Here is a 13,238-nt window from a genome sequence, read left to right on the forward strand (position 1 = left end):
CCTGAAGCAGTCAGCAGCAGAGCTACCCAGGACCTGGTGCTGTCAGTTCTCCAACAGACACACAGAACAGGTCCTGCAGAATTGTATCTGTGGCACTGAGTCTGTTAGAGATTGTGGCTGCAGTGTACTGGGCTGGTGGGCAGAAATGGGAGTTTGCATGTAAAAGGTTTGTGGCTGCACACTTGGGCTGCTCTAAAAGTAATGCCTCCTATTTTACTATGTCAGCCCGTGAAATCAGAAGTGGAAGGTATGGCAGCAGAGGTTGAACCTTCCCACCAACATTCCACTGTATTTTGTTGCTATGTGACAGAAGAGAGGCAGTCTGACAGAATAGTGCCTGACATGACAGTGTGCATGGAGCAAAGCTGTATCACTGAATTCCTCCAAGCAGAAAAAAATGGTGCCCTCTGACATTCATAGATGCTTGCTGAACATTTACAGAGACTCAACAGTGGATGTGAGCACAGTAAGACAACAGATGGTGTGTTTCAGCAGTGGTGACAGTGACAGGTGGGTCATCTATCATAAAATCATAGAATGGTTTGAGCTGGAAGGGACCACATAAGCCATCCAGTTCCAATCCCATGGGCAGGTTGTCTGATCAGGCTGCCCAGGGCCCCAGCCAGCTTGGCCTGGGACATCTTCAAGGATGGGGCATCCAAACCTTCTCTGTCCACTGGTGCGGATGTTTCTGAACATGAGATGCAGGCTTTTGTTCACTGCTGGTTAAAATGCAGAGCTATGCACACAGAGTGGTAACTATTGAAAAGATGTGTTTTGAAGCTGAGAATTTGCTCCATCAAATGGTGCTACGGCACTCTTTGTTGTGGTTTCTATGGAAATAAACAGGAGGCATTATTTTCGGATCGACTTATTACCCAGATAAATAGATTAAGGTGATGCCCACTGGTCACCATAGCAGTCAGGTCAGTCCATTTTAGGGAGTGCAGCAGGTCATAGTGCTGGCTTTCAAGCTGAGAATGCCTTTGAGCATTCATATAGTCATAATGGTTGGAAAAGACCTCTGAGATCACCAAGTCCGACCGCCAACCCACCCCCACCACGTGCACTAACCCAGGTCCCTCAATGCCAGTCACACGATTAGTGAACATCGCCAGGGACGGTGACTCCCCCACCTCCCTGCGCAGCCTCGCCACTCCTTCCAAGACGGAACTGTCTGTCCCTAATACCCCGCCATCCCCAAGGCAGCAGCTCCACGCCATGCAGCCCTGGCGGGCCCCCTCTAGGCACACTCCCACCCCGTGCCCGTTTCCCCGCCCTTCCGCCCGCCGTCGCCCCCTCCCTCCACCACCATGTGGCCTGCCGGCACGAGCCGTCCACCCTCCCCCCCCCCGACTCCCGCCCCGCGGCGCCCGGCGCGCGTCGATTAGCATGACAAAGGGCCCTCCCTCCGCTTCCCGCCGGCCAATGGAAGTGCACCGGCCGCCGCCAGCTGCCAGCGCCGCAGCTCCACGGCCTTAAATAGAGCAGGCGTCGGCAGAGCTGTGGTAGAGTAGGGGGGTTGAGGTGTCGGGACGAGCTGGGGACGGTCGGTGATAACGTTGGTTTACTGTACGCTGCTATGACTCTGGAAGAAACGCAAGGACAGGAGCTGGCGCCTGCGGGCGAAGACTGGTAGGTGCCGGCGGCGGGTGGCTGGGAGGTGGGGTGGCCGTTGTCCGGGCGCTGGCGCCGTGCTGATCGGATCGCTCTCTCCTGCTTGCAGGATGCAGGGCGCCGGCGAGGCCCTTCACGAGCTGCTGGTATCGGCGCAGCGCCGCGGCTGCCTCACCGCCGGCGTCTACGAGTCGGCCAAGCTTATGAACGTGTGAGTAGGGGGGAAGGCAGCGGGAGTGGGGCGAGGGGCAAGTCAGACCTGCCGGGGCCTAATGGCTCTCGCCACCCGCAGAGACCCAGATAACGTGGCGTTCTGCGTGTTGGCGGCTGATGAGGAGGACGAGGGGGACATCGCCCTGCAGATCCACTTCACCCTCATCCAGGCCTTCTGCTGTGCGAACGACATCGACATCGTGCGTGTGAGTGACCTACCCAAGCTGGCTGCTGCCGTGGGATCCAGCGAGGAGTCTGGCGAGCCCAGAGACCTGCACTGCATCCTCATCATGGTGTGTGGCTGGGACTGGGAGGGATGGAGCTCCATGAGTGGGCAGTGCTTCTGTAGCAAGGGTTTTTCTTCTACCCACTATGGTGACAGCTCAGCTCCCTGCTCTCTATGCCTGAAAATGCTTTGCTTTCTAAGCTAATGCTTCTGTGAAATAATACTGTGACTTCATGCACTCATGGTGTGCAATACTTTTCTGGCAGAACCCAAATGAAGATGCTTGGAAAGACCCAGCTCTAGAGAAGCTGAACTCCTTCTGTGAAGAAAGCCGGAAGATCAATGAGTGGGTGCCAATTATTGCCTTACCTGAGTGACCATGACCTGACATAATGGGGAGGCTGAAACCTTTGTTGCATTCTCAACTGGTGTTGGTTCACTAAAGTGTGCAACGAGCTGCTGATTCCTTGGATTAGCCTGGTCAAGGGACTGGATTACAGTCACTCAGACTGGCATGCTGTGGGCTCTTACAGAGGAGAAAGGAAAAGAATAGCTCACCTCACCAGTGAGCTTCAGTAGACTGCAGCTGTGTGGAAGATAACATACTATGGAACTGAAACAAGTATTGCAAGTTTCCTGGTCAAGTGGAGCAGTTTCAGAAGGCAGAAGGGGGAAGTGGCCCAAAAGTTCACAGGGTTAAATAGAGTATTGTGACTAGAAACTGTTGGCACTGTCTGCAAAATATGAAGAGAAGCAAACTTCAGTAATTTGTGGACTTTTAGAGACTGATTACCAGGGCAGATACAGCAATTCTTAAAGCAGACAGACTTCAACAGGCCTTTAAGCCATGCTTCTGGTTTAATAATGCAACAGTTTTTACTGAAATATTTGCTGCTATGGAAGCTTTCATAATAAATTTTTTGACATTTAAGTTCTAGGAGTGTCTAGCTTACTGGGTGGAGAAGCATGTCACTGCAATACCACTGATGCTTTGCTCAGATACTGTAGTCAAAGGTATACTCAACAATACTAGGGGTGTTGCTCACATACTTTCTCCCTGGGTCTAGCTTGATCACAGATGTGCTTTCTGAGTTGATAATTTTTCACTCTCTGGAACAACTGCTTATTGCAACAACTTGCAAGACTAAAGAGCTACATGCTTAATGAGCTCATTATTGTAATAAGTTGTCTTTATGGTCTGCTAAGGGATCACAGTCTATGCTAGACACATGGATTCTGGGATCACAGGTCTCCAGTAAATAGCATCATTACTTGTTAAATATGAGTTACTCATTTGAAGTTACAGAGTTCCTACTTGACAGAAGCAGCTTAAATGTGATGGTGGCCTGAAGACCTCCTTAGATCTCAAATACATTCAGTGCTTACTTTGATTGAAATGACATAGTTAGACCAAAAACTAGCTCATAGTGAATAAACATCATATCTGCCACAAACTGCTTTCTGATTTCCATATGACAATGGAAGCTGTCACTCCAGAACATAATTTTGTGAGGATAATTTGCATGATAATGCCAAATAGGGTCCAAAACAATTTAAGGATGGGTGTGGTCTTTTTCAGAAATGCTGTCATGAAAAATTAATATGGTGGACTTGTTTTGTGCTATGTGAAAAGACATCATCCCATTTCTGTGTACAGTCTATAGTTGTGCTTCAGTGTTCTGCGTAATGGTATGTACTGGTATACATACACTGCATACTGGCCCTGTCTCCAGATGAAGCAAAAGCTGAACTATTCGCTTCCTCTTTGGGTTCTAAACATGTTCAGTTATTGGAACTATATTTCCCCTGGCCTGCCTGGCAATGTTTACAGTACCACTTGCTGAAAAGTGGTCATTTCTGAGTGGTGTCTGTGAACAGTGAGGTTTCTGGGAAGTTGTTTGCTTTTATTTTCACCATTTCTGACAAGTTCAAGTCTAGCATTTGTAGAATATGATTCATTTTATGTGAGGTATTTAGTGCTGCTTGGCATTTGTCACTGTGTCATGAGGGACTGCATGACAACATCAAAACCAGAAGTTAGGCTGCACCAAAATCTGTGAGGGACTCTGGCCTTGACATTTTTGTGCTTTGTTTGGGACCTAGCTAGTTCCAGAGCAAAGAACAGATGAAAGCAAACTATCCTGAAATCAACTCCTACTTAAAGGATAGGCAGTCCATGAAAGTCTCAAGCAGTTTAAATAAAAACCCTAGCAGTTAAGATTAAAGAAAGTTCTCCAGCACATGTAACAAAGTGTAGCAGAGTGTGCTTGTTTTGCTCTGTCAGGTAGGTACACACTTGTACTAAGTAGGAAGTTTAGCCTCTGGTTTTTATAGAAGAAACACGCTGCGCAACAAGCAATGAAACTGACGAAGCAACACTTGTGAGATGCTGCCCCTTTTGCCTTAGAGAATGAAGGGGTGACATTGCTCCTACCATTATGCTTTGCAGTTATGAACTGTGTCTCCTGAGACATATACAACTTCTCCCATAACATTTCCTAAAATCTCTCCTGGCTCAGTGCAGAGCTTAGCACAAATACTATTAAGTTCAGGTTAGCCTGGAAGTGTTATTAATATAGTATTATACAACCAAAGGCACCTGCAGCTGGAAGTTATACGCTGCTACAAATATTCAGCATGTGATATCTGGTAAAAGTGGGCTTCATCTTTCTCTGCTCTGTTGTATAATGGTGCATGGAGCAGAGAAACAGTTGCAGCAGATTTGGGATGAGTCACTAGGTGCCCCTCCTGTGCAGGGGACAGAAACATCAGGTGCCTGGGAGCACTTTGCTTGCACCTCTTGCCCAAAAGATGAGAGTGGCTGGGACAAAGGCACTGAGGGCCTGCAGGTCTGGCAGCCTTGCCACAGGGCTTTAATAAGGGCTGGCTTACCCAGACAGGTGTCATGGGCTTGATGCCACATGTCTCTGAGGTTAATCGTTGTTATTAATAGAGAGGGTGCAGAAGTGGCATTACAGGATGACAGAGCTTTCGGCTCTTCTTTGGGAACCCTGCCTTTGGTCAAGCTGCTCATCTTGTGCCATCACTTCATCACCGCTGCAGTCATACACATTTGTCTTAGACAGTCAGTGCTTCTGGAATACAGTTCCTTTTGCATAGTGATAAGTAAAGTTTTATTTAAAATTTCTTGGGTGATGGGTTTATGTTTCTTTGTCTGGGTGTCTATTTCACCATTAGTTAGCACTGACTGACAGGAATTCTCCCTCATATCCTTTCTGTTTCCTTCTCTTAACTTCTGTTTTTCTTCCTGCTGTCACCACTCTACTTTTCTCTCTTCTGGTGATAGGCAGTGATCTTCTCACTAGGTGCCAATTCTTTTCCTGTGCGCTGTACTGAGTTAGTTGACTTATTACTTCATTGTACAGCACACAACATTAAACAACCCCTTCTCTTTGTTGCTGAGTAGAAAATACAAAGTTGCAGCTAGTAAAAACTATATTAGAAAGAGGCAGGCAAACCTGCAAAGAGTGTTTGCTAAGATCTGTGCAGATGCTAGAAAAAAAGTATTTAGACACAAGATGTTCAGGGAAGGAGAGGCTCTGTCACAGCCCTAGAGCTCTGCAGGGTGGTCAAGTTTCAATCAGAAGCAGGGAGGTGGGTGGGGGCTCTTTGCTTTACATATGTTCTGCAAAGAGCTGGTCTGTGTAAATCCCTTAACAGGAGAACATGCCATGGCCCCACTGTTAGACATGTAAGAAAGAGTGATTTGTGTCAGGAGATCCTTATCCCAGTTTGCAGATCCCCTGTCCTCGGGAGGAAAGAGCACTACATGTCCAGGTCACCCTGTGTCGAGCACACAAAATATTTTACTTGTGAAAGCAAACACCTTTGCATTTATCGCCAAGAGAGATGCATGGAGGAGAAAGTATGAATATTACAGTCCTTGTGGGACATATGTGGCAGCCAACTTTGCTTATGACTGTACATCCATAAGATCAAAATTCGTTGTAAAGCGGAGTGGCAAAAGCTGCATTTGGTGGAGATAGGGAGCGAGGCAGAGAGTGTACCTGGACAGGTCCTTCCTTCTACAGGGTTTCATGAAAACAGCTTTTGATTCCTGCTCATTTCCAATCCATTCAATCACAGTTCTGTGGTGCTTTACTGCACCTGAAGGTAGAAGCAGCAGAAACATTGTCACATCAGTCCAAGGCAGCCACCACACAGAACAAAGCCATACACTGTGCACTGTTGATGAGGTACACACTTGGTTGGCCTTGCTGTGCCTTCACCTGTATTGCTAATAACTTACTGCATTGTGTTGTTCATGGCAAATGGCAGAGTATTAACAATAATAACAAGCCCATGCAGGCCAGATCCAGGAGGGCCCTGCAGAGAAGGTGCTGGAGATCGTGCTGCTCCAGAGGTTCTGACTTCACTCCTCAGGCCTCAGCTGGTTGAGGGCATTTTGCAAAAGCTGGTTGCCTCCCTTTCAAACCTCTGTTTCTCCTCACTGCTGCCTCTGCAGTGCCGCAGGTCCAGGCCAAGCATAATGGGGTTCCTGTGGTCCAGCTGGCTCATCTTGCCTGGGCCAATCACTTGCCAGTGGAACACAGCACATGGGCAGATTCCCAAGACTTGCCTGCAGCCCTATGAAAAGGAGATGGGGGAAAATTTAAGAAGCTGCAATTCTTGCCACAATCTGGAAATAAACATTTCCTTCTTTGGTGAGTGCAGAAGAAAGCAGCCACCTGATGCAGCTCTGCAGAAAAATATTGCATAGCCATACTGTTTACCAAAAGGAAAATTTTATATAGCTGCAATTGAAGTTACCAAATACACTTATAGGTGACCAGAAAGCTTCTCAGAGCCACATATGTCAGCTAGTGAGGCTGCTACTAGAAACTAAGGTTTCTTTGTTTTTTAGCAGCTGATGATTTCCTCTCCTCAGGCAATTATGCAGCCTAATTGCCTGTAATAATCATCCCTGTTAAAAATGTGCTGTAGGCAGCCTTCTTTGTTTTTGAAGTGTCTTCCTACCAACTTCTTGCTTCCAGAAATGGGCTCCATGAGTTTAGAAAACACAAGTAACACTGAGAAATCCAGCATTTGATTATTTGAATCCATTTGTTTATGCTGTTCTTGGTGCATAAGTGCATATTTTTTAAAAATACTGAAAAAAAAAAGAAAAAAGATAATGTTATTTTTGAAGTGTGACCTGTCCTTAAAATATTCATTTCTCTCTTACTATTCAGAACTGGATTTGGTGTATTTTAGTTTTCAGTTTTATAAAAACCTTCTGTGATTATTTTTTCTCTGAGATACTGATTAGATGTACTTACACTAGACCATGCTGTGCTGCACTACAGCAATATCGAAAAATAATCTGGAAAAGTAAAAAAAAAAATAATCACTGAGTATACTGTACACTGGCAGGATTAATTAGGTAGCGTTACACAACATCCCCAATAATGACTTTTGTGATTTCGTTTAGGCATTATCTATGTTTTCATTCTAGTTCATTGTTGTAGCAGTGCATAATCATTACGTAATATGTTTTATAACATTCGCACATGAAAACAGTCAGGAACATCCCTTAACTTTTTGATTAAGTTCAGCAAAATACATGCAAACAATACAGGACCAGAACAAAGGTCCATTAAGCCTAATATCCTGATTTTTTCAGTAACCATGTTAAGGTATATAGAGAATTGTTTCATTATCCCTAGGCACCTAAAGATTCTTCCTGTAGGTGACAATCTGAAGAAACTTGCAGCCCTGGGATTTTATGTGCCTAGCACTCTCTCTCTAATATGTATTTTCAAGGCAAGGTGCAGTGCTTAGAGGCCAAATGCTTAAAATTCAGGTGTAATCGGTTGTGACACTGCAATGCATAGGCAGATCAAAAGCATGTGAAGGTAACTGAAGAAAGAGTGGACCCCAGAATTATATGGAAAGAGAATTTGCAACAGCTTATTTGTAAAATGTATATAGATATTAGAGAAGGATGTTATTCAGCTCTTTACACACTCTGGAAGTAGTTTTCAGCATGCAGGTCAGAAAGAGATAATTTGTGGTGTAAGTGAACAGGATGAGCCCTTTGTGAGCAGCTGCATGCTGTCACCAGATTGTGACTATGCTCAAAGAAGAGCTCCAGATTCCTCACCATCTGGAAATTCAAATAAAAGTAAGAGATGCTGCATCTTGAGTGGTTAGCATTTCTTTCTGCTGCTGGGAAAGAAGTTCTCCCTGTTCTGTCCCTTTTTGTCTAACATGGTGATATGCCAATCCAGACACTTCCAGGTAATCTCATCAGCTGGAGGGTTGTACTAATTTAGAGTAAATCAGGGATGCAACCTTTAAACTACCTAAAAGCCACACTGACATATTAGGAACTAGGCTGGCCCTCAGTCTGCTTTGTCCAGTGAGCTATCATCTTGAGATAGCTGTCTCCAGACAATCATAGAATCACAGAATCATAGAATCGCAAGGTTGGAAACGACCTGCAAGATCATCTAGTCCAACCACCTTCCCATTCCTATTAGTACCATAAGCACTAAACCATATCTCGTAGCTCCTCATCCAGGCGCCTCTTGAACACTACCAGGGACGACGACTCCACCACCTCCCTGGGCAGCCATTCCAGTGCCTGACCACCCTTTGAGAGAAAAAGTTTCTCCTAATATCCAACCTAAACCTCCTCTGGTATAACTTCTGGCCGTTTCCTCAGGTCCTACTATTTGCCTAGGAGAAGAGGCCAGACCCTTTTGCACCACAACCTCCCTTCAGGAAGTTGTACAGTGCAGTGAGGTCTCCCCTGAGCCTCCTCTTCTCCAGGCTGAACAATCCCAGCTCCCTCAGCCACTCTTCATAAGACTTGTGCTCCAGACCCCTCACCAGTTTTGTTGCCCTTCTCTGGACACGTTCTGGACACGCCTCAAGTGTCTTTCTTGTAGGGAGGGGCCCAAAACTGAACACCTTACTCGAGGTGCGGCCTCACCAGTGCTGAGTACAGGGGATGATCACCTCCCTGCTCCTGCTGGCCACACTGTTTCTAATGCAGGCCAGGTTGTTGTTGGCCCTCTTGGCCACCTGGGCACACTGTCGGCTCATGTTCAGCCGAGCATCAACCAACACCCCAGGTCCCTTTCCTCTTCACACTCATCCAACCACCCATCCCCAAGCCTGTAGCGCTGCATGGGGTTGTTGTGGCCAAAGTGCAGAACCCGACACTTGGCCTTGTTGAACCTCATCCCATTCACCTCGGCCCAGCAATCCAGCTTATCTGGATCCCTCTGCAGGGCCTCCCTGCCCTCAGGCAGATCGACACCACCTCCCAACTTGGTGTCATCTGCAAACTTACTCAAGGTACACTCAATCCCTTCATCTAAGTCGTCAATGAAGATATTAAACAGGATGGGCCCCAGAACCGACCCCTGGGGGACACCACTTGTAACAGGTCTCCAGCTAGACTTCACTCCATTGACCACCACCCGTTGAGCACGGCCCTCCAGCCAGTTCCTTATCCAACGGAGGGTAAAATTGTCCAAGCCACAGGCAGCAAGTTTTCGCAGATGGATACTGTGAGAGACCATGTCAAAGGCTTTGCTGAAGTCTAGGTAGACTACATCAACAGCCTTTCCCTCATCTACCAATCTGGTCACCTAGTTTTAGAAAGAGATGAGGTTGGTCAAACACGACCTGCCTTTCATGAACCCATGTTGGCTGGGCCTGATCCTGTGGATGTCACACACGAGCCATGAGATCTCTCCCAGGAGGATTTGTTCCATGACCTTCCCTGGCACTGATGTCAGGCTAACAGTCCTATAGTTTCCCGGATCCTCCTTACGGTCCTTTTTGTAGATGGGAGTCACATCAGCAAGCCTCCAATCCTCTGCAACCTCTCCAGTCAACCAGGAGCACTGGTAGATAGGCGAGAGTGGCTTAGCAATCACCACCGCCAACTCCTTCAGCACCCTAGGATGAAGCCCATCCAGTTCCATGGACTTGTGACTGTCCAGATAGAGGAGGAGCTCCCTAACGGCCTCCACCTCAATCTCCGGGGGGATATTCTGTGTATCAGCCCAGATATCCAGATCAGGGCACGAAGTGCCCTGAAGATAACTGGTCTGACTATTAAAGGCAGATGTAAAGATGGTGTTGAGGACCTCAGCCTTCTCCTTGTCTTCCATGGTCACATTCCCCGCTGCATCAATTAAAGGATAGAGATTATCCTTGGTTCTTCTCTTGCCATTGATATATTTGTAAAAGGATTTCTTATTCTCCTTTACTGCAGTGGCCAATCTAAGTTCAAGATGGGCTTTCGCTTTCCGGACTTCCTCCCTGCATACCTTAGCAACTTCCTTGTAATCTTCCCTAGTAGCCTGTCCCTTCTTCCGGAGGACATAGTCTCTTTTTCTTCCTGAGTCTTGACAGTAATTCCTGACTCATCCACACCGGTCTTCTCCCCCTACGGCTCGCCTTATGGTATTCAGGGACAGCCTGTTTTTGCGCCTTTAAGATTTCCATCTTGAGGAGCATCCAGGCTTCCTGGACCCCTTTACCTTTAAGGACTCCCAAGGGATCCGTGCTACAAGCATCTTGAACAGGTCAAAGTCTGCTCTCTTGAAGTTCAAGATAGCAGTTTTGGTAGTCATCTGACATCTCCAAGAATAGAGAACTCTACAAGGACAAAGACCTCCAACAGTGACAGGACAGAGGTTAGAAAAGGCCTTAAAGGCAGTGACTGTGACTTGTTTCCTGAATTTTGGATTGAATCTGTGTAGCTGAGGAAATATACAGGAAGGCAGTCATTTCTTTGTGCCTGAAGCCAAAACTGAGTTACCTACAGCAAAGTGCCATCTCCATTGGTTCCCAAGAGGTGCTGCTGTCTGCATGTTTGGCTAAGAGAGTTCTGTTTTATACAAGTGACGTGCTGACAAGGAAGAAGGGAGACCTATGTACTCAAAAGTCCTGCACTGAGGGCCAAACAGCCAGTGGAGTCATGCCACATAAAGCTGGCTGAAACGGAAGAGTTTTTCCCCTCATGCACGTCATGCAAGAGAAGCAAGGCTATTTTGGGCCCTATCACTTTACACATATGTGAACATTAGCCATATTAGTCATCTCTATGTTCCTTACAGAGAGATTTGGATGAAAATGCACAAGAGTAACACTATATAGGTTCTTTTTATGAGAAATTTAAGCCTCTTGCAGTCATACGTTCTCCCAAAAAGGAGCAGTCTTGCACTTTCTGCAGAGAAATTTAATCACTTGACCATTGCTTTTCAACTTTGCTTTTCAGAGCAAATTTGGCTGTTGAAACTACTGACTTCTACAGTCCCTAGGAAAATCATAAACTGAGCCCTGATTAGCAGAACCTTCTTTCTGCACGTGGTGCTGCCAGTTATAAGGAACGTGCAGTGATGCTGGAGAAATACTGAATTTTGCAAAGGCTGAGAAGATCTGAGGTCTCTGTTTATGGATATTTTTACATAATGGGATATAGTTACATAGCAAAAACATAAAGGAAAACCAGACATTGAAAGCCAATTTACAAACTCTCTCCTTTATGTAATTTGCAGAGAAAGTGCATTTCTGCTTTTAAAGGATTGATGCTGTGCTGAGCTGCAATAAGAAGCTGTAAACATTGGGCCACACTATCTTGATTAGCTCTGTCCATTTCAATAGAATTAGATGAGAGCTAAATATGGCATCTTGTGGCTGCCTCTCGTGGCACACATGCCTAGGAGTCCTGTGGGATTTATTCCACCCCCGATTTTCCCTGCTGTTTGAGGGGCAATGAGAATGGTGATCTCCAGACTTCTTTATAGACATCATACCCATGCAGCCTGTGCCACCAAGGGACTCAGTATCTACCCTGCACCAAACACCTTTTTGCAGGTTATGCACGTAATGTAGCCAAGATGCATCACTATTTGATGAGTAGGAGCAGAATAAAGTGCACACGATGCTACTTTATGGTATAGCTGTCTTCATTTCTGCCTACCTGCTTCTCCTTCTGGAAGCTGCTTCTGTTTATATTTGCTGTGTATTTTTAGTTAGAGACAACATCTTGCTCTTAATGTTGAAATATTAGATTCCCCTATGGAAACATTACACCCAGCTCACTTAACAAAACAAAACAAAAACAACACCAACGCAACAACATGAACAAACAAAACAAACCCCCTTCTTAGCACTCACTGGTTTTCCTATGCAACAGAAAACAGGGAAGCGAGCTTACAATACTGCAATACAAATTTCTTTGCAGGCAGACAGATGCTGCTGTGCCACCATCTCTGACTGCCTTATCTGAATAAGGAAAGCACTGCTCTTAAAGTTTTTGAGCTTGCATGGCACCTGCGCTGAGCACTGCATTCCTGCACAGTTGCCTCAACAATTTCCTCTCTTTCTTCTCTGATGGGATGATTTGCCAACAAGTGCATCTATCCTGTAAGCACATGGTTGTCACTCCAGCTATTCACACTCACCCGCAAGAGGAGTCAAACAGGCTAGAAGAGACACAGCATTTTTTGCTGTGGCAGTAATGCAGACAAAATTGAGAGATACAACTGAATCATAGCCATTGTGCATGCAATTGCAATTCACAATTTTCTTCAAAGAGTTTGCATGCTTTTTAATAGATGTGACCCTGCAAGATTCCCTAAAACTAAAACAATTATTGAGTTTGGGAAATTACAAAGGAATTGCTTTATTTTTACAAAAGGGAAGTCAAGGCAGATTTTTAGTGGAAATTCTGTGCTTTGCTTCTGGGCTTTTCATAGCTGTCAGCACAGCAAAGATTTTTTTCTGTTATTTATCATAGGCCTCTTATTAGACACACTCCTTGTGTCATTTTCTTAGCTGTTCTTGCCTTGCAGTCATGCCAGCTCTTTCACTCCTTGAAGATCTGCATGCTGCTTGTACACATAGGTTGCTTACACAACGTTGGTCACTTTGACATTGGCCAATGTATTTGTACAGATAGAATGTCTTACAGTGCAGATGTATTCCTCTAAGTTTCGCATTCTAGGGCCCGGATTGGACTTGTTTCATCTTTTCACATCTGGATACATGCCTTTGTTAGACTACATGTTTGCCTATGTTGAACTATCAGGAGGAGCTATAGCTTGAGAAGTTCGGCCATTTCACATGCAAAATTAGAGGAAAAATGCATTTTTAGACTTTCTAGAGTCATTCACCAGCAAAACTTGGCTCTACT

At 45.7% G+C, this 13,238-nt stretch overlaps 1 protein-coding gene and 1 long non-coding RNA gene across 2 annotated transcripts in view; one reads left to right on the forward strand and one right to left on the reverse strand.

Moving 5' to 3' along the window:
* Nucleotides 1-8,916, reverse strand: part of LOC128089633 (uncharacterized) — a 271,376-nt gene extending 262,460 nt beyond the window's left edge. Inside the window, exon 1 of the long non-coding RNA XR_008210626.1 lies at nt 8,640-8,916. This is a non-coding gene — a long non-coding RNA (uncharacterized LOC128089633). The remainder of the gene's footprint in view (nt 1-8,639) is intronic.
* GADD45G (growth arrest and DNA damage inducible gamma) lies at nt 1,426-2,987 on the forward strand. The gene is made up of 4 exons (XM_052701248.1): nt 1,426-1,635; nt 1,727-1,828; nt 1,910-2,123; nt 2,323-2,987. The coding sequence occupies exons 1-4, from the start codon at nt 1,583-1,585 to the stop codon at nt 2,431-2,433; spliced, it is 480 nt and encodes a 159-aa protein (XP_052557208.1). The 5' UTR covers nt 1,426-1,582; the 3' UTR covers nt 2,434-2,987.
* Nucleotides 8,917-13,238: the final 4,322 nt, after the last annotated feature.

This window comes from Tympanuchus pallidicinctus, unplaced genomic scaffold, assembly GCF_026119805.1.
Source record: "Tympanuchus pallidicinctus isolate F22 unplaced genomic scaffold, pur_lepc_1.0 scaffold4, whole genome shotgun sequence".
NCBI classification, from domain to species: domain Eukaryota; kingdom Metazoa; phylum Chordata; class Aves; order Galliformes; family Phasianidae; genus Tympanuchus; species Tympanuchus pallidicinctus.

Coding starts and splice junctions, on each gene's coding strand:
- GADD45G (XM_052701248.1), top strand. CDS start 1,583: ATGACTCTGGAAGAAACGCAAGGACAGGAGCTGGCGCCTGCGGGCGAA. Junction 1,829..1,909: donor TCGGCCAAGCTTATGAACGT/GTGAGTAGGGGG, acceptor CGCCACCCGCAG/AGACCCAGATAACGTGGCGT. Junction 2,124..2,322: donor TGCACTGCATCCTCATCATG/GTGTGTGGCTGG, acceptor CTTTTCTGGCAG/AACCCAAATGAAGATGCTTG.